Source organism: Heloderma suspectum, chromosome 2, assembly GCF_057233095.1.
Source record: "Heloderma suspectum isolate Gila_16-S chromosome 2, 16-S_ref, whole genome shotgun sequence".
Lineage (NCBI taxonomy): Eukaryota > Metazoa > Chordata > Lepidosauria > Squamata > Helodermatidae > Heloderma > Heloderma suspectum.
In genome coordinates, this window is record NC_139459.1 from 168,330,117 (window position 1) to 168,356,904 (window position 26,788).

The 26,788-nt window shown below is 44.2% G+C and overlaps 1 protein-coding gene across 4 annotated transcripts in view; it reads left to right on the forward strand.

Annotated features, from left to right (window-relative positions):
* Positions 1 to 26,788, forward strand: part of RAVER1 (ribonucleoprotein, PTB binding 1) — a 40,621-nt gene that overhangs the window by 1,238 nt on the left and 12,595 nt on the right. For 2 of the 4 annotated variants that reach the window (XM_084835871.1, XM_084835872.1), the window contains exons 2-8: positions 15,586 to 15,652; positions 19,147 to 19,616; positions 21,009 to 21,200; positions 21,716 to 21,845; positions 22,534 to 22,634; positions 23,234 to 23,320; positions 25,104 to 25,218. In XM_084835871.1, coding sequence (XP_084691997.1) covers positions 15,586 to 15,652; positions 19,147 to 19,616; positions 21,009 to 21,200; positions 21,716 to 21,845; positions 22,534 to 22,634; positions 23,234 to 23,320; positions 25,104 to 25,218 — 1,162 coding nt within the window. The remainder of the gene's footprint in view (positions 1 to 15,585; positions 15,653 to 19,146; positions 19,617 to 21,008; positions 21,201 to 21,715; positions 21,846 to 22,533; positions 22,635 to 23,233; positions 23,321 to 25,103; positions 25,219 to 26,788) is intronic. The other 2 variants (XM_084835873.1, XM_084835874.1) reach the window with 1 other exon arrangement.

Consider the following 26,788-nt stretch of genomic DNA (forward strand, 5'->3'; position numbering starts at 1 on the left):
TCTGGCTTCTGTGTCGCCGCTGTAGTATGGAGCGTGGACACTTGTTTCCTCGCATAAATAATTGAACGAGTTGGGGTTCACACAATTAAGTTGATTAGCAGTAGTTTTGGGACAGAAGGAAGAAAAAACTTCTTCACACAAAGCATTATTCTATGTTAATGATAAGTTTTTCTTTGGACCAGTTCAGACATAACAGTAAACCTCAGCATGTCCACAAAAAGGCAAAGTAAATATTATTCTGGCAAATAGGGACAGGTGGGCTATATGTTAATGTCTGTATATGCATATCAGAGAGCTCCAGGGCTCTTTGATATGATAGAAAGGACCAATACTGACATTGCACTCCAATCATAGTATTTCCCTAGCAGTTTCATATAGATGTTAAATAGCATGAGGGGTAGAAATGAACTCAGCAGGACCCCCAAAACCACAGTGCCAAGCAGTAGTCCTGCACTGCTTTCTGCATCCTGCCCTTCAGGAAAGACCAGAACCACTGCAAAACAGTAACTCCTAATGGCAGCCGGTCCAGGTGGTCCAAAAGGATACAGTGATTGATAATGAAAGGTCCAGCAGAATAAACAGAGATGAACTCTCCTTGTGTCTGTCATAGATCATGGCCAGGTCCCACTTCTTCAGGAGCAGGTTCAACTGATGCCCCAGTCAAGGCTGAATCACCAAAATGGGTCAGAAACCAGATTGAAACAAATCCAGATCATTACTCTTATAATTACTCCAGGAAATATCTGGAGTTGAGTTGCAATCACATGCTCAAGCTGTTAGGCATGTTAGCTATGCATAACCTCCACAAATGGAGGCAATGTATCTCAGAACATCAGATTTTGGGGGCAAACAGGAGAAGTTCACCTCTATGTCCTGTCTTATGGGCTTCCTGGAGGCATCTGTTTGACCAGGATTAGAAAGAGGATTTTGGACTAGATGGACCTTTGGTATGAGTTGGTAAGACTGCTCTTACCATCTTTATTGTTTGTTTATTTAGAATAGTTTTGTATTGCCCTTCCACTTGGTGAATGCTTGAGGAATGTACAAAAAAAATACAAAGATTAAAATACATAATACAAAAACCTAAAACATTTTAAAATTGGAGTTTAATTATAAGGAACAATAACTATTAAAAGCTCAGTGGAACAGCACTAAGGAGGGGTTCCACAACAAGGTGGTGCCACACAAAATGCCCTGTTAAAGCATTGACCGACCTCACCTCTCTAGGAGGTGGGGTCATGCAACAGCCTCAGATGATGAGCACAGGGTTCAGGCAGGCTCATACAGGAGAAGGTGGTCTTTCAGATATCTTGGCCCCAAGCCATTTCAAAGCTTGATAGTTAAGAACCAGCACCTTGAATTGAGCTCAGAAACAAATTGGAAGCCAGTGCAGCTGTTTCAAAACCCTCTTATACAGACTGTAAAATGCACACCAGACAAAGGTCTGGTTCCACATGTTACACTTGTTAAAGTTTCCAGACACTCTTCCAAGGGCAGTCAAGCCAACCCAGTAATCCAAACATGTAGAGCACATTACAGTAATCCAGACATGAGATGATTTAAAGTATGGATCAGTGTGGCCAGATCCCCTTCCCCAGGAAGGGACACAACTAGTGCACCAATCAGAGCTGGGCAAAGGCACTCCTGGTCATTGCCACCGCCTAACCATCCAGGAGCACCAAGCTGCATATGTGGTCCCTCAGAGGGAGTGCTGTCCCATCCAGAATAGGTTGCGCTCCCAATCCTGGGTTGGCCTGCTCATTGACCAACATTGTGGCTGAGAGAATCGTGGTTTTCATTAAGGCCACCTGGGGTGATTCTGGCTTATACTTTTGGCCATTAGCTATTCCAGCTCTAACAGGGTAAAGCAGAACCTTTCTCCTAACAATAAAGATGACCCAGGGTTATAGAGGTGGAGGCCATGAAGTATGTATTGGAATTGAGGGGGAAAGGTGGAATCCCTGAAGAATTTGGTGAGGATCTATAGAATCCCTTAGTAGGAAAAGTTGGAGATTGAGGAGGAATGGGGTTCTGGGAATGCTGGAAAAAATGGAGTTGTGAAAATACTATTATTTATAATTGCACTATCAATATACATGTAATATGAGCATCAAATACAAGCCCCTGCCCCAAAGAGCTTGCAATCTGTTTTTCAATAGTAAAGAGAAAAAGGCAAGAGAAAGAAGAAAAGAGGGATGGTAATAGATATTACTGGGTAACATGCAGAGAAGGGAGACGACTTCTGAAGAGTACTGGAGTGGGGAAAGCTGATCATGTGCTTGTGGGTGTTGCTTTTCCCTTTGAAAAACACACGGCTACATGTCAGGATAGGTTTTGGAGCTAATTGCAAGCCAGTATGATCCCTAGGAAAACGGTGTAGTGGGACATCTAGGTTCAAGTTCCAGTTCAGCTCTGAACACTGTAGGTGGCAGCAGGCAAAGCATAGCAGGTGGTTATTTTCTGCCTGATACATTTTTAATTCAAACGTTTGTCCATTCCAACACTTGGCACATACACAGTAACTAATTACACACTCAGATGTGTTGCAAATTCACCACAGCAGTATACTACCTGTTCATGCCACCTGGGATTTGCTCTGCATCTGCACTCCCTGCCTATCTCTACTGTTGATTTTCTAGGTGTATTGGTAACCACACTGAGTCATGTGCTCAACATGGCAACAAACTAATCTCTAACTTTGTTACAAAGTCCATTCCTGTTACTGTTTCTCATTTCACTATAACTCTGTAACATCACAAGCATGCATGTGAACTGGCTGACCATTTTTGTTTTGGAATACAACCAGGGACTTCAGTAGTTTGGGAAGAATTAATGTGAGGCATGCTCTTCACACTGTAGAGAAGGCAAGTTGCTTTGGGAAAAGTTTGGAGGATACTGATTATCTAGACCCATTCCAGTATGCATTTCGATCTGGTTATGGGACTGAATCAGACTTTGTTGCCCTGATGGATGACGTTTACCGAGAGAGGGACAGGAGGAGTGCAACCCTGCTAATTCTGCTCAATCTCTCATCAGTTTTTGATATCATCGACCATGGTATCTTCCTGGATTGACTCTGTGGGATGGGAATTGGAGGTACTGTGCTACAGTGGTTCCGGTCTTACCTGCAAGGTTGATTTCAGAGAGTAACATTGGGTGACGATTCCTTGGCCCCTTGGCAATTGAGCTATGGGGTTCTGCAGGTTACCATCCTGTCCCCACTGGTACTCAACATTTATATGAAGCCACTGGGTGCTGTCATTAGGGGATTTGGAGCCAAATTCCGTCAGTATGCTGATGACTTACTGCTTTATCTCCCTGTGGCATCTGAATCGGGTGAGGCTGTGCAAGTCATGGATCAGTGCCTAGACACAGTAATGAGATGGATGAGGGCCAGTAAACTGAAGCTGAATCCTGAGGGTGAGTGGTTCCTGGGTCTAGAAGATAGGCTCATTGCCTGTTCTGGCTGGGGTTGCACTCCCTTTGAAAGATCAGGTCCGTAGTCTGGGGGTACTCCTAGACCCATCATTGTTGCTGGAGGCCCAAGTGACCATGGTGGCTCGGAGTGCCTTTACCATCTTTGGCTGGTTCTCCAGCTACGGCCTCTCCTGAACAGGGATAGCTTAGCCACAGTGGTACAGGCGCTTGTAACTTCAAGACTGGATTAGTGCAATACACTCTATGTGGGGCTGCCCTTGAGGCTGGTCCAGAAGCTGGAATTAGTGCAGACTGTAGCAGCTCGGCTGTTATCGGGAACTGCCCTTTGTCAGCATGCAACTCCTTTGCTGAAGGAACTGCATTTCTACCAGGCCAGGTTTAAGGTTTTGGTACTAGTGTGCAAAGCCCTAAACAACTTGGGGCCAGGATACCTGAGAGAGCACCTTCTCCCTTACCAACCTGCCCAGTCACTGCTGTCATCAGAGGGCATGCTCCTGGTGGTTCCACATGGACCTATGGCCTGTCTGGAGTTCACCTGGAGAAAAGCCTTCAGTGTGGTGGCTCCCTTCCTATGGAACTGCCTGCCTCTGGAGTTCAGGCAAGCACCAACACTGGGTTGTTTTTGGCACCTGCTGAAAACAGCTCTTTTCCAGAAAGTCTACCTTGGTTAACCAGCCTCAGTTTTATTGAGACTCTTGTTTTTTAAAGAATAATTTTAGTATCATGTTTCATTCTTATCTTTTGTTCATTTTATTTGTTGTTGTTCACTGCTGTGTAATCTGTTTAGATGTGGAGCGGTATACAAATGTTGTAAAAAAAAAAAGTTAAGGAAGCTGGGATGGGACAATCCATGTACCTACAGATTGAAATAAAAGAGGCTATCTAAGTGTGGATATCTAAGGCTTTGTTAGGCTGGTAAAAGGACTATTATATGTCAAGTTAAGACTTAGAATCATAGAATAGTAGGGTGGAAGGGGCCTATAAGACCATCAAGTCCAACTCCCTGCTCAGTGCAGGAATCCAAGTCAAAGCATCCCTTACAAGTGGCTGTCCAGCTTCATCTTGAATGACTCCGATGTGGGAGAGTCCACTACCTCCCCAGGTCATTGGTTCCATTGTCGTATTGCTCTAATAGTCAGGAAGTTTTTCCTGATGTTCAGTTGGAATCTGGCTTCCTGTAACTTGAGCCCATTATTCCATGTCCTGCACTCTGGGATGATCGAGAAGAGATCCTGGCCTTCCTCTCTGTGACAACCTTTCAACTACTTGAAGAGCGCTATCATATCTCCCTTCAGTCTTCTCTTCTCAAGGCTAAACATGCCCAGTTCTTTCAGTCTCTCTTCATAGGGCTTTGTTTCCAGTCCCCTGACCATCTTCATTGCCCTCCTCTGAACCCTCTCCAGTTTGTCTGCATCCTTCTTAAAGTGCGGTGCTCAGAACTGGACACAGTACTCCAGATTAGGTTGAGTAGAGGGGGACTAGTACTTCCTGGGATTTGGAAGCTATGTTTCTATTAATGCAGCCCTAAATAGCATTTGCCTTTTTTGCAGCCACATCACATTTGTTGGCTCATATTCAGCTGGTGATCTACCACAATTCCAAGATCCTTCTCGCTTGTAGTGTGGTTGAGCCACGTATCCCCCATCTTGTAACTGTGCATTTGGTTTCTTTTCCCTAGGTGCAGAACTTGGCATTTATCCCTACTAAATGTCATTCTGTTTTCTGACCAGCGCGCCAGTCTATCAAGATCACTTTGAATTTTGTTTCTGTCTTCCAGGGTATTAGCTATCCTGCCCAATTTTGTGTCATCTGCAAATTTGATCAGCATTCCCTGCACCACCTCCTCCAAGTCATTAATAAAAATGTTGAAGAGCACTGGGCCCAAGACTGAGCCCTGCGGTGCCCCACTCATTACCTCTCCCCTGTTTGAGAAGATCCCATTGATAAGCACTCTCTGAGTCCGATTCTGTAGCCAACTGTGGATCCACCAGATCGTTGTTTCATCTAGCCCACTTTGAGCTAGGTTGCTAATCAGGCTATCATGGGGCACTTTGTCGAAAGCTTTGCTAAAGTCGAGGTATATGATGTCCACAGCATTCCCACAGTCCACAAGGGAGGTTACCTGATCAAAGAATGAGATCAGGTTAGTCTGGCAGGATTTGTTCTTGACAGATCCGTGTTGGCCTCAAGTAATCATTGCACTGTTTCAAGGTGCTTACCTTGATTGATTGCTTTATCATCTGCTCCAGAATTTTCCCAGGGATTGATGTCAGACTGACTGGTCTGTAGTTCCCAGGTTCCTCCTTTTTACCCTTTTGAAGATAGGGACAACATTAGCCCTAGGCCTGGTGTGCTATGGTCCATGGGGTCACAAAGAGTCGGACACAACTTAACGACTGAACAACAACAGTCATCTGGCACTTCCCCCATCCTCCATGATTTCTCAAAGAGAATAGACAGCGGTTCTGAGAGTTCTTCTGCCAGTTCCTTTATTCCTCTAGGATGCAGTTCTTCTGGCCCTGGAGATTTGAACTGCTTCAAAGTAATTAGGTGTTCCTTGACCATATGCCTATCGATCTCAAGCTGCAATCCTGCCCCTTCAGCCTATATTTCGCTTTTGCCAGGGGGGTCATAGGCCCTCTTTTGGGAGAAGACTGAGCCGAAGTAGGAATTGAACACTTCTGCCTTTTCTTTGTCATCTGTTACATTTTGCCATCCTTATTTAATAGTTGAACCACCATTTCTTTCCTCTGTCTTTTACTATGTACGTAGCTGAAGAAAGCCTTTTTGTTGCTTTTAGCATCCCTTGCTAACTTAGATTAGGACCATATGTGACTAGATCCTATTTTAGGGTAAGAGTTCACTAAAATTGATGGGGCTTGGAAGCTGAGCAGCAATTTGACTAGGACTAGGATGTAGTTGGTTCTGTACTGCCATGATCAGTGTGCATAAACAAGAAAGATTAGTGAGAGGAACAGTAATGTGAATAAGGTTTACCCAGGCAGATGGCAGAGGGAGTGGTGGTGGTAAATGTGTCACCAAGAATAGGTTGAGACAGAAGGAGGTAGAAGATGGATATTTGGACATGACCCAACCAAGTAGCAGGGAACTCAAGGATGCAACTAAGGTAGTAGTAGATGTTGGTGTGGAGGGAGAGGGTTGAAAGGGCAAGGGAACATGGCTCAATTTACTTTGGGAGTCCTTATAATGAGGCCTATGTGTATTCTGTGATAGTCATGTACAGAATTCAGGGTCCTGTATATGTCAGCTTTAAATTTTTGGAAAGGGGCAAGTTAGGTGAAACCGTGGATAATAACCAGTGAAGTTTTGGAATAGTACAAGATTAGTAAATGTGCAGGAATGCAAATTGAATTTGCATACTTCATACAGGTCTTTAAAGTTCCCCTCTTTTGGCGCAGAACATGGGTTACCTTGGCACAGTCAATTTCAAATGCAAAATTTTTGTGTACTTTGTGGCAATAATGCATTCTACAAATGAAACTGATGCAAATGCTTCTGTTTTGCATTCTCAGTTTTTATAAGTTCTGTTTGCATAGTAAAAGGCAAGGCCTTACTAAGTGGCATTGATCTCTCGTTGAGGGGAGGATAGAAGAAGCCATGCAAGGTACAGAAATCTCCTGTTTTACATGTTGAAGAGTTTTGCAGGTGCAGTTTGCACATTTTCTCTCCATTAATGAAGGCTAGAACTTTGGTCTTTTTAAAGAATGAAAATTGGCAGAGTCTGCATTCTTGAGAAATCAAGCATTCTTCCTGATAACAGAAGAAAAACAACCCAGACCATGGGGTCTGCTATAGGCTTGTCACTTCCCTGATTATAACTTCCAGAGTGGTAGCTATATTAATCTATTGCAAAAATATGTGATAGATAGATATAAAATATCCTTGTGACACCTTAAAAGATTAACAGTTTTATTATAGCATAAGCGTTCATGAAGTAAACTTTAGTCAAAAGCTTTTGTGCTATAATCTGTAAGTTTCCACAACACTCCACCCTTCTGACTGAATATGCAAACTCCGATTGGCCTGATTGTAGGTTGCTTTGTGGTGTGTGAATCCGGATACTAGGGGTAATTTGTGGGTTAAACCACCTGAAGTTAACCTAAGGTTAACTTTGGGTTGTTTAACCCATGAACAACCCAAAATTGGGCCAATTGGAGGTTGCATATTCAAATCAAAAGCATCTCACACATGGCACACGACCTGTAAAATCATGAGTTAATTCATGATTTGCTGCCATTGCATGTGCACTGAGCCATTATCAGGATAGTTGATAAATAGGCCCTTCTATCAGCTGCTTCTGGGTGCTTGGCTGATGCAGCATCAGAGCACATGTTAATCCTTGTTTTCTTGGCTTATTAGCTGAAATTTTGAAACAATGGATATAGAAATGTGGTCACTTTGCCCACTTGGAATGCTTAATAATCTAGCATTTTAACTCCTGACTCTGCTCCAAATGCAAGGAGGTATATAAAGTCTAGGAAGGCCTGGCGTGCTATGGTCCATGGGGTCACGAAGAGTCGGACACAACTGAACGACTGAAGAACAACAACAACAACATATAAAGTCTTCCTCAAACTCTCAAGGACTCTACATAAGAAAGCAATGAGGAGGAAACTCTCTGCAGTTGCTGTCTTGGCATTGTTAATCTGGTAAAGAGTTATGACTGGTAAACTTTTGAGAATGGATTTAATACCAACCAGCCCCTGGGGAAGTGCAAACCCATGAAAGAGTCAAACCAAATGAACAGACTACAACTTCTGTTCTTTTTCTCCTGAATCTGAGCTGTTTGAATTTCTGCTCAATCCAAAATAGGACACAACCGTAAAAAAAGAAGAAAAAAGAAATCATAGAACAAAGCTGAACCTAAAAAAATTGTTGTGGTGGTACGCTTGATGCCCCCCTCGAAATGGAATGGACCGTGAAGATAGTTACACATCTCGGGTTTGTGAAGGCTTTTGTACTCTCAAGGCCTGAGAAGGGATAGGTAGGTGGGAGGTCTCCTGCTCTAAGGCTCCAGCTCACTGTGGCAGCCTGATGGGAGAAGTGGCAGCATTTCTATGCATTTTAAGTACTTTCCCTATGGCATGGTGCTCAGCCAGTCTCTTTTGCTCTTAAACTTGGAACATTATTTTTCCGACTTTTGGCCCTCAGAAGGACAAACTAAAACCAATTTCCCTCACAGACAAGGTGTGGTGGTACTTAAAGAGTCTGAAGCAATGCAGAATGAAGCAGCTCTTGGCTCTGAAGCAGATACATCCAAAAGATGGAAAGAAGGGGAACTTGAAAGCGTGACTCTTCTCCCCACCCCATCATATTATGTCTTTCAATTATTACTTGATCCAGTGTCAGTGCACCTCCTTTTGCTGTTTCTCTCTTTCCCAATGTTTCAACTTGCTGTATGCTCATGTTATACAGAAAAGTATGTGTATGCTATAAATACTTAGTATTAAAACAAGGTGCAATAGTAAACACGTGTAATTCAGTAGTGCAACGTGACTACTGACATTTCCCCATGTGAATTGGTAGGTGTGGATATGCTGATGATTTATTGGCCTGAATTAGAGCCATACTTGTACAATTTCAGTCACAGCTTTGAACCCAAACTGGAAATTGGAGCTGAACTGAAATATGTAATAGTATGACTCCTTGATACTAATTTCTTTGGAAGGTTAACAAGCTGGGATTTGCATGTGAATGGTGGGGTCTATTATTGTCTGCTCTCGTGCTACAATTGTTAATTTCAGCTGGGTTGAAACACAGAAGCAAGTGAATACAATTTCTTAGAAATGTCTCTTATAAAAGGGTCATAAGATGCTCTGCTGTATAAATGTCTCATTTTAATTTCTTCTCCAATTGTGAAGATTGCATTTATGTCTGCATCCGGTAGTGATGCAAATAGTCTGGTCAGAATGAACAATGGTACTTCATCGGGAATCCTCATTGTGTACATTTTACATTATTGCATAGGAATTGTTCAACAGACTGCCAGGTATCTCTTTGACCCTGTGACCTGCCCTCATTGTTCGGGTGGGATCACTTGATTTCCAAGCTCTATTGATTTCTGCTAAAATCTCACATGCAGGCTTCTAGAATTGCCTTTAATTGATGTCTCTGCCTTTTCAAGAGCATAAAGAACACTAGGTTTATGCTGGAGGAATACACTGTGGTGTTGGTGTTTCAAGCTGCCTCTAGGGCACACATTTCAAAACAGGATCTTGCTGGTCCATTTATGCACGAGGTTTCCTTTTGAAGCATTTGGTCTCATGGCCAGAACAAGGAGAGGAGCCAGCTGGCTTCTTGGGGTGTGACCTTGAGCAAGGTTGACTCTTTGTCAAAGGAGATTACCTCATTTGGGGTGTGTGTAAACTGTGCAGCTTGAAGTTCATAAATTACTTCCCTGCCTAAGATGAAAGGTGTCTTGAGTAATAAGTGAAAGTGCTGCCTCTGGCAGCAGCAACACACATGCTAAATATCAGGTTGCTGCTGGTCAGAAAGAAGACTGTGGTTTGGAAAGGAAGTTAGTTCTTGTTGATGATCTGTACCAATGGTGCAGATTGCAATACCATCTTTGACTGGAGGCATAGTTCATTCTAACTTCTTGCCTAAAGGCTCTTATCAAGTTGAAAGCTCTTGTTCTCTTCAAAATAAATGGATTCAGTAGTAGATCCATTTGATGGATGCAGGCAATTGTATGTTGTGTTTTTTATTTCTTCAGTTGTGGCAGGATTCATATAAGAGTTGTTCACTTGAAGACTAAGAGCCTTCCCCACCCCAAAAATGCCAGCCTAGCTGAACAATGGTGGCTATAGTGTTGAATGTGTATTTGTTGTTGTTCAGTTGTTCATTCGTGTCCGACTCTTCGTGACCCCATGGACCATAGCACGCCAGGCCTTCCGGTCCTGCACTCTCTCCCGGAGCGTGCTCAAGTTCATATTCATTGCATCGGTGATGCTATCTAGCCATCTCATCCTCTGCCTTCTCCTTTTGCCTTCAGTCTTTCCCAGCATCAGGGTCTTTTCCAGGGAGTTTTCTCTTCACATTAGGTGGCCAAAATATTGGAGCTTCAGCTTCATTATCTGTCCTTCCAATGAGCACTCAGGGTTGATTTCCTTTAGGATGGACTGATTTGACCTCCTTGCAGTCCAGGGGACTCGTAAGAGTCTTCTCCAGCACCACAGTTCGAAAGCATCAATTCTTCGGCGCTCAGCCTTCCTTATAGTCCAGCTCTCACAGCCATACATTACTACTGGGAAAACCATAGCTTTGATTAGACGGACCTTTGTCGGCAAGGTGATGTCTCTGCTTCTTACTATGCTGTCTAGGTTGGCCATAGCTTTCCTCCCAAGGAGCAAGCGTCTTTTAATTTCATGGCTACAGTCACCGTCTGCGGTGATCTTGGAGCCCAAAAAAGTAAAATCTGTCACTGCTTCCATTTCTTCCCCTTCTATATGCCAGGAAGTGATGGGGCCAGATGCCATGATCTTCGTTTTTTTAATGTTGAGTTTCAAACCAGCTTTTGCACTCTCCTCTTTCACCCTCAACAAGAGGCTGTTTAGATCCTCTTCGCTTTCTGCCATTAGGGTGGTATCGTCTGCATATCGGAGGTTGTTGATAATTCTCCCAGCAATCTTAATTCCGACCTCTGATTCATCCAACCCGGCATTTCTCATGATGTACTCTGCATATAAGTTAAATAAGCAGGGTGACAGTATGCAGCCTTGTCGTACTCCTTTCCCAATTTTGAACCAATCGGTTGTTCCATGTCTGGTTCTTACTGTTGCTTCTTGACCCTCGTACAGGTTTCTCAGGAGACAGGTAAGGTGGTCTGGTACTCCCATCACTTTAAGAATTTGCCACAGTTTGTTGTGATCCACACAATCAAAGGCTTTAGCGTAGTCAATGAAGCAGAAATAGACGTTTTTTCTGGAATTCTCTTGCTTTCTCCATGATGCAGCGAATGTTGGCGATTTGATCTCTAGTTCCTCTGCCTCTTCGAAACCCAGCTTGTACTTCCGGTAGTTCTCGGTTTGCATACTGCTGAAGCCTAGCTTGTAGGATTTTGAGCATCACCTTGCTGGCATGTGAAATGAGCGCAATGGTGCGGTAGTTTGAACACTCTTTGGCGTTGCCCTTCTTTGGAATTGGAATGTAAACTGACCTTTTCCAGTCTTGTGGCCACTGTTGAGTGTTCCAGATTTGTTGGCATATTGAATGCAGCACTTTAACAGCATCATCTTTTAGGATTTTAAATAGCTCGGCTGGAATACTGTCATCTCCGCTAGCTTTATTGTTACTAATGCTTCCTAAGGCCCACTTGACTTCACTCTCTAGGATGTCCGGCTCAAGTTCAGTGACCGCACTATCATGGCTATCAGGGACATTCAGATCTTTCCTGTATAGTTCTTCTGTGTATTCTTTGTATATTCTTGTATGTGTATGAATGTGTATAGGGCATGATAAACAACCTTGCTTCATCCGGATTTTGCTATGGGTCAGTGGAGAACTGCCATTGTAGGAATGAGAGTCAAGTATAGTCTGCATCAAATGGTAAGCTTGTGGCAAACTCCCATCAACTTTAGGGTTTGTGGCCTGCATCTTTAGACAATGATGAAATTTACTGCATCTGGGCAAATTTCATGGGAGGAAGGTACAGACATGCTGCTTTCCCTACACAGAGTGCACTTTGGCTACATAGTAGGAGAAAATGAAATAGTTAACTTGCGATGAAACTGTGCTTGCAGATGCTGTAGGTGCAAATGTTGTATGTGGAACTTCCTGCCCAAGAAGTTAGAACATCTTCCTCTTTTTCTGTGTTCCACGTGTGAAGACATTTATTTTCAAACAGACATTTGACACTGGTTTTTCTATTTTGAGTTTTTGTATTTTTGTTTCTGATAGTACTTTTAGCTTACTGTAAACATATTTTAATGATTGGTTATTTTTATGCTTTTTATATTTTGTAAGCCGCCTTGAATGACTCTGGTTTTGGAGGGAGGAAGCAGACCATACATTTCTTAAATAGTTTATTAATTGGCTAGAATTGGCAGCATTCATTCCTGCATAATATATAGCTTCACAAAACTGCAGATGGAACAGGACATTCATCTGCAGTCAAAAAGAGAAAGTTAAGGTGATCTGTTTTTAGGCACTATTTTGTGGTGGTCTGTGTCACACCACTGTTGAATTTAAAACTTTTTATAAGGAGTTCAAGGACTCCCTTGCTTTTTTTCCTACCGCTCACCACCTCTGTCTATTTTAGCTGATTCACACACAACAGCAACCATTTATCTTATTTCTCTAGCTTGTTGGGGGAGAGACAAGCCAGAGGTCCAGGTTCAGACGTCACTCTAAACAACCCAAGGACACAGCATCCCTGGGTTTTTTAGCTGCTCCTGCTGGCAGGAAGAGCCAAGGAGGAGCAATCAAGCAGAATTAACTACCACCCTGGCTTTCATCTGGGTGGCTGACCACCTGCTTACCTGATCCTTGCCCATCTTGGCTCATTATGAGCTGCAGAGAGAGGCTGGGTGAGGGGATCAGGACGGTGGTGAACGCCTCCCTTGAGGAGGGAGTGATGCCATCAGCCCTCAAGGAGGCATTGATAAGACCGCTCTTAAAGAAGCCCTCCTTGGATCCCCAAGTTCTGAACAACTTTAGCCCAGTCTTGAATCTGCCTTTTTTGGGCAAGGTGATTGAGCGGGTGGTGGCGATGCCGTTGAAGGCACACTTGGAAGAAGCCGATTATCTAGATCTATTTCAGTCGGGCTTCAGGCCTGGGGATGGGACAGAAACAGCCTTGATGGATGATATGAGGAGGGCTCTGGATAAGGGTGAATGCTCCTTCCTTGTTCTCCTTGACCTCGCAGTGGCTTTTGATACCGTTGACCACAGTATCCTCCTGGACCGCCTGGAGGGGTTGGGCATTGGAGACATCGTATTGCGGTGGTTCCGGTCCTTCCTCTCTGGCAGGTACCAGATGGTAGCACTGGGAGAGGAGGTTTCAGACCCATGGTCCCTCACTGGTGGGGTGCCACAGGGTTCCATCCTCTCCCCAATGCTATTTAACATCTATGTGAAGCTGCTGGGGGCCATCATCAGAAGGTCTGGGGTGCGGTGTCATCAGTATGTGGATGTCACGCAGCTCTACCTCTCATTCAAATTTTCACCAAGGGTGGCCGTAGAATCCCTGTCCAAATGTCTGGAGACGGTGAGTGGCTGTATGGGGAGGAACAAGCTGAAGCTGAACCCTGACAAGACCGAGGTACTTTTGGTGGGAGACAAGAGGAGGCTGGGGGATGTTGACCTGGTGTTGAATGGGGTACGGTTACCCTTGAAAGACCAGGTCCACAGCTTGGGGGTCATCTTAGACTCTCAGCTGTCCATGGAGGCTCAGGTGTCAGCTGTGAGCCGGACAGCGCTGTACCAACTCCATCTGATACGGTGGCTGCGCCCCTACCTTCCCTACCATGTGCTCCCATTGGTAGTACATGCCCTGGTCTCCTCTCGTTTAGACTACTGTAATGTGCTCTATGTGGGGTTACCCTTGAAGATGGTTTGGAAGCTGCAGCTGGTACAGAACGCGGTGGCTCGCCTGATTAAAGGCAGCCACCAGCGAGATCACATCACTCCAGTGCTGAAGGAGCTGCACTGGCTACCAGTTGTTTTCCAGGCCAAATTCAAGGTGTTGGTTTTGACCTTTAAAACCCTATATGGTTCTGGCCCAGCCTATCTCAAGGAGTGCCTCCAGCAACACCAGACAGGCCGCTCAACAAGATCAGCCTTGGGACAGAGAGAAGGCCATCCATCAGCCAGGACAGCTAGGCTGGTGAGGACGAGGGAGAGGGCCTTCTCTGTGGTGGCCCCCACTCTGTGGAACTCCCTCCCTAGGGAACTCCGCTATGCCCCCTCTTTAATGTGCTTCTGCCATGCATTAGAAACATGGTTGTTCAGGCAGGCATTTGCGGTGGGCTAGGGTAATTTTAGAAATGTGATGTTTTTAATGTTGAATTTTATTGTATAAACTGTATTGTTGTACATCGCCCAGAGTGGCTGGGTGACCGGCCAGATGGGCGATTAATAAATTTAATACATAAATAAATTTAATAATAAATAAAAATGACAACCCAGACTTAAAAACAAACACACCTGTGTTGTCTCTTTTGACAGACGGGGTTTATGTGTGCTGAAAGAGATACTGATGGTTCATCCCCTTAAACTGACATCCTATGGCAGTTTCCAGCATCTGAAGTCTCATAGGAAAGTATACATGGCCAAGCAGTTATGGGTCCACAGCAATGACAAACCTTGACTTGCTTGCTATACCTCTGCAATAAAAATGCACCTGATAGTATCTTTTTCTGTTATCTTGTGACAGCTGGTTGGAGATGTTACTTGGGTGCTTGATGACAAAGAGTAACCTTAGCAGAACAGTGAAGGGACTTCAGCTTCCCTCCAGAGTTTTGAAGGTTACAAGCACTTGCGCAATGTGTTAGGTGACTTTAAAGAATTCTGTAGCTGACTTCCCAAATAACACATTTATTTGTTTTGGGGCTTTGAGGATGTGAAGGTTGCAATGTGTGTATGATGGCTTTAAGGGTGGGTGAGGGAAATGACAGCACTATTTGTGAGTCTGAACCCAGGTAAGGGACCTCTAAGAGCAAGGCTAATTCAGTGTTCGACTTTGTAAGTTCATTCACCCTGAACGCTGCCACGTTTTCATCCTTCTGTTCAACCAGTTCCATGACAACCTGAAGCATTGTATAACGTGTTGGGTTGGCCTTTGTTTGTTTAAGCCTGTAAGCTAAATCTTCAGGTAAGAATTCCAGAAGCTGGAAATGCTCAAAGCAGTGATTTGGCTTCACTGGAATTGCTGCCAAGATATGGGTGCAATTGTCTACTCCTCACCATAAAATGAGACTCTAATTTTGTGTGGTAAAGTTTAGCAATGGGGCTTGACTGGTTCCCAGAATGTGGGCTGGCTGTATTGCAAATTTTTTCCCCCAAGTAGGTTGTGTCTTCTGTGGACTGGAGTGGTGGGGTGAAGAGGTCGCTGGGTGTTCTTTTGTTGAAAGCAGTAATGTTTCACCACTCTGCCTCAACATGATTCCTTCTGTTGACTTTATGCAGGAAGTTCATGATCTGCTGAGTGACTACGAACTTAAGTACTGTTTTGTGGACAAATACAAGGGGACTGGTGAGTAAATGTGCATTACAGACTTCTTTGCTGTCATATGATGGGCGGGCTCTGTTTAACTGTTGATATACAGAAAAATCTCCTGAACCCAGCTGAATAGACCCCCCTCTCCGCTGAATGCCCTATGTAACTCAAAGACCTTCCAGGGCAGAGGAGGGGTAGTGCACCTGGTGGGTGTGGGAGGCGGCTCTTCCTGCTTGCTCTTGCTGGTGTGATCATCTTGTTTGCCATGGAGTGTCTTGGTCTTACTGTCCTTTGTGTGTGATCTTTCTTCAGTTGTGCACATTGGACCCTATTTGAGGTGACTAGTGACTTCGCTTGGAAAATTAGGAGCCAAGGGGTGTAAAGTCCTGTGAGGTGTTGTACGTGCAGCATGGGAGTGTCTGTCTTTGTGCTGGAAACAAAGCCATTGGCTGTTCCTTTTCACTGCTGAACATCCCAAACTCTCTCCCTGAAGATTGGGCAAGGCTGCACATTGTATCTGCCACATCATTTAAACAGTCCATAGAAAGTTTTAATGAACAGGAAAAGCTTCTGGCATGCATGAGAGTTGGTGGTTCTGTTGCTCAACTATTCATCCCATTAATCCTGACGTTTAGTCAGCAAACTGAAATGCCATGGATAATGTAGTTGGACTCCTCACCCTAAGGCAGAATACCCTATACTTGTCATATTGTTAACGAATATCCCTCCTCCCTTTCTGTAGGAAACCTCCAAAGACTCAACAGCCTTCCTGGGAAATACTGATTATGGGGGCTTAAGCTGCAATTATTTTGCATTAGGGCCAAGTTACTGCCATGGGAGGGACATTGTCAGTCATACTCTACTATGCGTCTCCCCGGAAGTGGAGAGCATGACAGAGGCCAAGGTATTCTGCACTCAACATGGGTCTATATCACTGAATTTGGAAAGCACTCAACATTATTGTTGACATATATGAAGTAGAGTTGTTTTAACGCACACACTAACTCATCACAAAGAAAGCATGAATGCATGCAATTTCCTATAAGATGTGCTGCTTGTCTGTGGCCACAAACTGTGTGGTTAATGTTTTACTGGGATCCAGAGTATAAACAAGCTGTTGATCAAGGGGAAGCACAGCTGATGTGCATGACACTTTGGATAATGCAAGGTTGCTTCTAACTGTGTTCAGCAGCCAGTTGCATTGCATCTTGGAATGTGATTCTAGAGATTAGTATTCTGAAAGGAGGCAATGATATGAAGTCCCTGTTTTTTGCCTTCCATTGGGTGACTTTGAAGTTGCTTTCCCCTGATATATAATAGCTGCAGAATGACTGGTTAAAATACTCCAGTAGTCACTTGTTAGAGAACAGAAAACTTGCCACATGGTGGCAGCTGTTGCAGAATCCCCCCAAAACAGAGCAAGAGCTAAGTGTCACTTGACTAGGGACGTCAGATCTCAGAGCCTCTGGTATAATTTCAATAATGTATTTATTTAGTACATTTATGCCCTGCCTATTTTCCATCATGGAACTCAAGGTAGTATACATAGCTATACCAGGCAGTCCCATCCAGGCACTGACCAGACCCAGGCTAGCTTAGTTTCAGCAAGATGGATGTATTATGTGCCTTCAGGCAACGCCCGAAGGCACGTAATACCCATTTTAGGCCTGCTGAGAAGGAAAGAAAGATTACTTTTTCTATGAACAGGGCTAGCTAGACAAAGCTCTGAGGGTTTCAATGTGTGGATGAGATAGTGGAGGAGGGAGAAAGGCTTTAGATTTGCTAGTCACCGAGAAAACTCAATCTAAAAGATGAGCTTCACCTGAGCTAGAAATGAAACCAGGCTGAACAACTTTTAAACTCATTTCTGGGAGAGGGAATATCTAGTTCTGGATTACTCTTCCCTTTGGGAGGATGACAGATTTTCTATGTTCTCAATATGGAGATGAGATAGAAGGTGACGGCAAACAGACAAATGAAGGAGCCAAACAAATATCTAAAGTGTCATGGAAGAAGTTCCACACACAAATACAAGAGTTCATTGGCCAGTGCTTAGGAGCCTCAAAACCCAAGATCAGGGGTAGGCAGCCTGGTGTCCTCTAGATGTTTTGTAGTACAGCCTCCATACTCCTTGAGCATTGGCCGTGCTGGCTGGGGCTGATGGGAGTTGTAATCCAAACCATCTGGAGGCCACCAGATTGTATCCTTATGAAACAGGCAACTGAAGATCATAACATGGAAGGCAGTTAAATTCAAAGATCCACAGATATGCTTGTCACTGGTGAATATGTCATTTAATGTGGCAAGCATATTTGTGTTTCATCTCTGATCTTGCACTGAGTTTCAGAGGTTCTTAGCAGTGAGACTTCTTGCTTCAAAGTGGCTTTAATATCCATCATGACTGTAGGCACAAGAGTGCCAATAGGTTCTTCTGCTGCACCTAAAATATAACTTGACCAAAATATATGTACTAGTGATGATCCACCAAATATAAGTTAATTTTCAAAAGACTTTTGACAAAATATCTTATGAAAGGCTCCTATGAATTTAGTAATCAGAAATTAAGGCTCGTCCTCTTATGAATTGGTATCTGTCTTTTTTTTTTAAACTAGAGGTTAAGAAATTCATAATGGAGGAAACTAAACAATGTGATTCCTCAAGGATCTGTGTTCAGATTGGTACTAAACTGGTAATTTGTATAGTGCCATCGCTGCACTTTATAGAGTAATGAGAGAAGACCAGTCTTTGCCCTGAGGGGGTTACAATCTAGATTGACAGTGGGGGAGGCAGCAGACTGAAGGCACATTATATGACAGCCTCATTCAACCTAAGTAAGTCTGGGCCTGGAGAATGCCTGGATGAGAAACTTCCTGAGAAGCTTGTCTATGCTGCTTTGAGTTCCATTATGGAGGAAAGGTAGGATATAAATCTATGAGTAAATAAAAACACAGTGAGGAAAGCAAATGTAACGAGGCATGAACATGAACAAATTTACATAGCTTACACATTATTTGGAATCGGGGCTGAACAAAAAGATCACCAAGCATGTAGTAGAATATACAAAATGTAGTCAGGATGGGGAAATCCCAAAAAGATTCTGAAGAGCTCCCTAAGATGTGCTCTAAAATGGATGAATTTGTTTAATTGGATATGTAATTATACACTCTATGCACACACACGCGCGCACACACACACACACACACACACACACACAGCATGCGATAGACAACAGTGTTTACCTTATCCCAGGCCACCAAAAGCCAGTTTGATTAAACTGTCTTGCACCTCTATAGATGTTAGTGATGAACAGGCACTGGGTGTCCCTATAGTCCCATGATTGAGAACTTCTTGAAGGCATCAGCTGCCTAGCCACGATTGAAAACAGAATGATGGACTGGTTTAGCAAAGACATTACTCTGTTGTGCATAAATGTTCTAGTTGAAATCTATACAGAGGGCTACAAGCCTTGGCTTATGTGTTTGCTGTACTATTTCTTGTCAACAGCCTTCACATCCCTCCATCTCTTGCAGCTTTCGTCACCTTATTTAATGGGGAGCAGGCAGAATCGGCCATTAAGAAATTCCACTTGAGCAAGCTGCGGGACAAAGATATCACGGTGCAGCTGCAACCCACGGATGCCCTCCTGTGCATTGCCAACCTGCCCCAGCTTTACACGCAGCAGCAGTTTGAAGACCTTGTTCGACCTTTTGGGAACCTGGAGCGCTGCTTCTTGGTGTACAATGAGAAAACGGGACACTCCAAAGGCTATGGCTTCGTGGAGTACATGAAAAAGGATTCGGCAGCCAGGGCAAAATCTGACCTCCTGGGCAAACAGCTGGGAACACGGACTTTATACGTTCATTGGACAGATGTCAACCAGTTGACCTTAGACCTTATACATTCAAAGTGTTTATGTGTAGATAAACTACCCCACAATTACAATGATGTAGAAGAATTGAGGCAGACCTTCTCTGCCATCTGTCCTCCAACGTTCTGTCAGGTGAGCACCTTGGGACACTGGGTAGTAGGCTGCCCTTTATGTGCCCAGTGCAGCACTCGACAGCCACACACGATCAGCTCACTGCAAGACTGTGCGTGCCTTAGAACCCCTTTCCTGGGATGTTTGTGAAGCAACTAAAGGTTGGGCTGCCATTCTTCCCAAGCTGTAAGCAAGTACAGTTTGCGCCTGTGAATAGTACACCAGAGTGCCACATTAAAGAGGAAATCTAGAAGCTTCCTACTTTTCCTTGCCAGGGGGTTAAGAATTCTGTACCTTTTCTAACTGAAAGAAAATTGATTGCCTGAGCCACATAGTTTTCCCCAAAAGCTAAACTTCATTAATTTGTATGTTCAAGATGTTGACTAGATTGTGCTTCTGATATAACATGTCGGGTATTTTGTTAGACACTTGCCATTGGAGGGAAAAGAGAGGCACACTTACTGATGGTCAGGGAAATGTATAACAGGTGGAAGGAAGCCTGATCCCATGCCAGGTCTCATCCGTACCCTGTACAGTTTCAGGCTGCTAGTAACTGCTGCCTCCATTTTGTAATTTTCTCCAAACCTGAGATGTGCAAATATCCTTAAAGAAATTGAGTGTTCAGAGCATTGCCAGGTGCAACAAATTCTGCAGTTCTCTCTCTCTGTAGTTAGCTACATGTGTGTCAACCACCTCTCTCTGAAGCTGCACCATCATCCTTTTTTGCTATTGAAAAGTGGGTGGTTACTGGATGAAGCCTTTATTGGCATCTGATAATAGCTGTAGGGACAGAAGCTGCTACATGGGCAACCAGACTGCTTGTCACACCATTCATTTGTTAGATAGAAAATATCAAAGGCTCTGCACAACCAGTTGTATAGAAAAAGGGTGATCAATTCACATTGGTGCAAATAGGATATAATTCTCTAAACAGAGGAAGTAACTTGGTTGTAACTATTTGGCCATGGCAATGGCAGGGGTAGCAGCTGTAAAGGCTAGGCTTGTCTTTTAGGGGATGTTTCGGCTGCATCATTGGACTTAGTGTGAGGGACAAAATGGGAGTCAGTTGCCAACGTGGAGGCAATAGAGAGATGAGGCAGTAGCTGTAGTAATGGTAACAAGTCTCTCTTATGTGGGAGTGGGAGAGCTGTGTGATTATCCTATCACTTTCCTCCATCCTTTTTCAATGTAGTTATTTGACCAAATCCACTTCTGATCAGGAAACTAACTTCCTGAACCTGTGTGTATTTACTGAGATATATCTTCCTAAGTTCAGTAGGGTTTACCGATGCTGAATCCTACAAGAGGCTATGGGCCCACCAATCTTCGTTAGTTCCAAGCAGATAACGCAATGATCTTCACTCTTCCCTTTTGCCAGGTTACTTAACTGCCTTTTAATTTTCTTTTGCATAGTTGGCATGTGGTCAGGATGGGCAGCTGAAGGGCTTTGCAGTCCTGGAGTACGAGTCACCTGAGATAGCAGAGACGGTCCAACAGGCCACCAACGGCTTGCCGCTTGCTGGGAACCATATCAGAGTCTCCTTCTGTGCTCCAGGCCCTCCTGGGCGAAGTATGCTAGCAGCTCTGATAGCTGCTCAGGCAACAGTAAGGCTCAACCCTCAGTAATATCGCAGATTGTGTGTAGTTTGAAATAACTCCTCCTCGTCTTGATTTGTCCATCTTCTTCCCCATGTCTGCATCTATGAGTCTTATAATTTGGCTGGTACATTGTCTTATTTGTTGATGTTGAGCAAATGGCTGCTCATCAGCGTGGCTTCTGCTTTATGGGCATCTATTCTATTAAGCTAATGCCTTTGTGGTGACAGACAGAAAGTGAATGTAAGGGCAACTTAATTAGATTTTTTCAGCTCACTCCATCACAAAGTAGCACTTGAATCAAAACAAAATACAACTCGCAGAAACTTGATGTCCCTCCTTGCAATGACCCAAACTGGCAGAAGGTCTGTCTAAATGATCTGGATTGCTGCAGTATTTATAATGTGCAAGCTACTATGTAAGTTGAAGCCTCAATTGTACGGATAGATGCTCCCTTCCTGCCGTGATCGTGATGTGTGTTTTCCCCACTATGCCACTTGATTTTGCTTCTGTTGCTTTTACAGGCACTTAACCGTGGGAAAGGGCTCCTACCTGAGCCCAATCTTCTTCAGATTCTGAACAGTTTAGGGAATCCTACATCAATCCAGCTCTTACTCAACCCCCTTCTTCATGGAGCCATTGGAGGAAAGCAAGGCAAGTATGGAATAGTGACCCTATTATGGGTCGTATCTGAAAGATCCCATTGGGCTTGAGCTACATAATCTTTAGGTTTCTTTCCATGCTATGAGCCCATTGAGCATGTTGGATTTCCTTGGCCCTGATGGCATCTGCTAATCGCTAGACATGTTATCACTGACTTGGTTAGAGCTGTATTACAGCAGGAATGGTTCATGCTTGTGATCCTTTTCCATCACCAATCTATTTAGGAGGCCAGGTTTAGGCATTTAGCCATCTACAAAACCTTTAAAAGAATGGCCAGTATTCAGCACTGATTATGCCATACTCCCCAAACATAGTTCTTCCCAGATGTTTGTGTTGGCTACAGAATGTAAAAGGTGACACCTTCTGCTGATCTAGTTTACACTTCTCAGAGCTCCACAGGGTTCTTCATCAGATAAGCAATATCGGTGCTAGTTCCTACTCCTAGCCTACCCAATGTGAGGGCTTGTACCTAGCAGTCAAGTGTAGTCAAGATGCGATAAAATAAAAACTAACTTAATCTGTCATCGAAAGCCAAACGGAATAAAGTATTCTGATGTCTCAGAATTTAGGCTATTCTGTTTGATTCAGGCTTATGTTGCTGCAGTATTTGACTTGCCTTGAGATTTTTTCTACTTAAGTAGGAGTTTTTTTTAAATTGTCCACCTTGGTTTCTTTTCAGGAATCCTAGGAGCCCCACCATCAGTGCCTCTCCTAACCAACCCAGCCCTGTCCAGTGCTCTCCTTCAGCTAGCGCTCCAGAATCAAACACAAGCACAGCAGGTATTTGTCCTCCAGAACCACAGGTAGAAAGATGACGATGATGTCAATCTTTGTCCTGTCACGGGATGGGTCATTGTGCACAGCTCATGGACTGCTTTTAATCTTTTCTCAGTCTCTCCTCTTCCTTTCCCCCAGAAACCTGGCAGTCAGTCCTCCACATATTTCATAGGGATGCATATGTCTCAGCTGTGCAGGGATATGTTTGCTATTGAAAACAAGTGTTTGGGGGCTATATATATGGGCCAAACACCACTGGGCTTTACACTGCCCATGTCTGGCCTAACTCCCTTTAGCCTTTCAGTCAAGATAGCTTAGTTGTCTGTAGTTCTTCTCTAGAGCCTCTCTGTATACAGTTGCAGTGCTGTGCTGAATGGCAGAGAGAAGGTCGGCTGCTGTGGTTGACTTTCCATTACTGCAGTGCAAGAGTCCACTCTGCTTCAGGAGTTTGCAAAACTGCTCCTGCTGATAGAAATGCCCTTGGGGTACTTGCATACAGCAACAGATTCAAATGGGGTCTTACCCCCCAACCACTTCCTCCTTTATAACCCTTCTGGCTTTTAGTGACCCTGTCTCTGGTCTCTCTTTGCTTTCTGCTCCAGAAGGCATTTCTTGGAAACTTGCTCTTAGTCCATAACCAGGTCTGGACACAACTCCTGCAGAACAAGGAAAACCAGGCCATATTCCATGTGAGTGCTAGGCCTAGCCTGTGTGTGGAAATCGCGCTGCTTGTGTGTATGTGTGTACGCTCCATGAAAGGTGTACTGCAGTGGCCATTCGCCAACTTTAAGTGTCTACTTGCTTCAATGCGGGGCATGTGCTGTGTAGCACAACTCCCTAGATGGAAGACTTCCTTATGTTTGAACCTTTTTACCACATAATTTTAGAGGGGAGGCTGGGAATTTAACACATAGGGTAGAATTAAGAGATGTGCCCAGTCCCTTGCAGCACCCTTTAGGTAGGCCAGACTTATAGTGGCTCTTGAAGGGAGAAGTGGGCTCTTCCCTCTGTACCAGGTCACTTCATTGCCTATGCATCCTCTTCTGATGCTGTGTCCTCCCCTTAAGGTTGGATTGGAGCATATTATGATTCCAGAGATGATTAATTCCAGAGAATATTGTGTGCCTACATGCCATCAACAGAGCTGTAGTGAGGTCATCTCGTGATGTGCACCAAAATAAATTGTGCTTAGTGAAGTGGGCCAGTTTGCCACTCTTTTGGTCTGGACTTGGTGGTCTAAGTCTTTGCAAAAATCTAGCACCATTTGGCAAGGAGCAGTGAGGTAGCAGAGTTGTTTGCAATGTTGCAAAAAATGAATGGGCCTGTTTAATGCATCTCAGTTTCACAAAGCACTGCTGGTAATATTACACCCAACAGGATTGATCCAGGCCCACTGAATGTGGGCAGGGCAAGCTTCCTCCTGATGCCTGTGCACCCTGTTCCTAGTGTCCTGTGCACAGCAAGGCTGCCCTTCCTTAATAAACTGTACTCAGGCTTTCTTGCAAACCATGCTTATCTGGCTACAGTCTTCTGTCCTCAACTCTCTGGGTTTCAGGACATGGCTTTTTGGCTTCTGCCTCCAGCCATTGATGAAAGTATCTAGGGCAAATGGCTGCTAGAACTTGCAATGGTTAGGGTGAACTTACATGACAATTAAATAGCCTTGAAGGTTGTGGTTTCCCCTACTGTTAATGTTGTTAGTGGTATCCCAGCTCTGCCTGTGCAGGGCGTGGTCAGAGCTTAACAATGTGGAAGTGAGTCCCAAATAGGAGAAACTCGTTTACTCATAACAGTGACACAAGGAAACTGCAGCAGCCAAGGCTTTCCTTGTTGGATACTTTCAAGGCTAGCTTTGAAAGGCCAACACAGGACTGCAGAAGAACTGGTGGCAGCTGCTGCTCATCCCCTCACAGTAGTGGAGAAAGGCAGTGAGTGTGCTGGAGCTTAAGCTAACAGTTTGTGCTGTGGAACTCCGTTGGTGTAGTGTTGTATTTAGGCCACTTGTGGCAGCTAAACTCACATCTAGGTCATCCCTACAAAGGGCTCAGACCAATCTACTGAGCATCTAAAAGACATCAGGGCACTTCTCTCACTCTTGTCCTTGCCTGGCCATCTGTACAGCTCCACCTTCTTCAGGATATTCTGTATCTGAATATGTGCAAGGAGGGGTGTGCAAGGAGGGGTGTGGGAGCACTGTATTATCTGAGCATAGATTCTACCAATTGGTCGGCTCAGCACCTCAGTGTTTCTTTCTTAGAGCATCTCAGTTCACCTGTATGGTGTGGCTTTAGTTGTTCCCTTTCTGCTTAGTGCCTCATGCCAATCAGATCCATTCATTACCACTGTGCCCTGGGCATTGCCTTTCTTGATATTAGCTGCTTGTAGTGAGCTTATGGCTTGGTTCTGTTTTGTCTTTTAGCATACATAGTCTTGCCTTCCATCTCAGTTGTTGAAACCTGTTACTTGTTGCAGAAACCAGGAATCTTGGGAGAGTCTCCATTGGGTTCCTTGCAGCATGGTGGTCTTGGGATGCCAAACACCACAGCTTCTCAGGCAGGAAATCAGTTACTGGGTGAGATGTCCTCAGGTGAGTGCTTTGTAGTGTGGGGGTCATATCAACAGCCCCTCCAATCTACCGTCTTTGAGCAGTGGTTTCTACCAGAAGTGGGGTTAATTCTGTTTTATAGAGTGGTACCTGGGCAGTGAAAAGGGAGAAAGTCATGGAACAAGGACATAGACTGAAGGAAGCTCCTGCTGCTTGATAGAACTGGCTGACCACAAAATGTGACCTATCCATTGGATAGGGTTAATTTTCTCATTTAATGTAACTATTTAGATTTTTACCTCAGTCACCCAGCTCAAGTTCTTTCAACCTAGCTGAGGGGAGAGTGTTCACTTGGGTAAAGGTACCACAGGCTCTCCTTTGGATGGGATATTAGGTTTTGGGATTAAATGGAAGAAGGTTTTTCCCCCTAGGGCCTTGGCATTTTTGCTGTTCTTCACAGTAACTTTATTGGGAACCCTTAAGGCATAGTTTAATTTTCAGTAGGAGCTTCTGAGAACAGGTACAGCCCATTCTGGGCCTGACAAGCAGAGTGGATTAAAAATCCAAACAAAACTGTGCGTGGTTGTCCAGTGCTGCTTAGATCTAAAAATAGAGTGGAAGAAGTAGTTGTAAAGAATCTGAGCAGTGCACAAGACAATAGGATGAACACCAACATGCTAGTTTTCGCCAATGGAATTGCATTTATTTGTGTCCATGTGAAGCTGATGTGAAGCCAATGGAATTGCATTTATTTGTGTCCATGTGAAGCAGATAATACATTTATTTATTATAAATAAATGCAATTCCATTGGCGAAAACTAGCATGTTGGTGTTCATCCTTTTGTCTTGTGCACTGCTCAGATTCTTTACAACTACTTCTTCCACTCTATTTTTAGATCTAAGCAGCACTGGACAACCACGCACAGTTTTGTTTGGATTTTTAATCCACTCTGCTTGTCAGGCCCAGAATGGGCTGTACCTGTTTTCAGAAGCTCCTACTGAAAATTAAACTATGCCTTAAGGGTTCCCAATAAAGTTACTGTGAAGAAAAACCTTCTTTCACTGCCTCCACATTATCATTTACATATATTGTCACTCCTGTTAGTGAGGAGTATTTCACAAGTTTGGCTGCAGAGAGCGGCATGCAGTTCTTGGATCTGAGAGTTCTGCTGAAGGGAAGTAAGCTGTCTGTTACTTGCTCCCCTTCAGCCTAAAAGGGTGTGGGGTGAAGTGGGATCAGGCTTGTGTCTCCGAGCTCAGTGCCCACTTGAAATTTCAAGGACAGGAGGGAGGGGCTTTGCCTCAGAGGGAGGACCCTCTGAGGCCAATCCCTCACCTAACCACCACCCTCCAAGCCTAGCACAAGTTTCCATAATGGCTTCAGGGGTAAGTTCAGAGGGAACAAACACATTGTCCCCTGAGCTTTTGTGACTTCTGCTTTGAAAATAAAATAGAAACCTCTGTGTTGGTTATCATTGTGAATGCCATCTCTAAACTACTGTCAGCTTGGGAACAGCCTGTTGTCCTTGGGTTGATAGCTGTCCTTGGAAAGAGTCTCTGCTGGTCACAACTTCCATCAGCCTTTACCAAAACCTGCATGCTAGTTCTGATG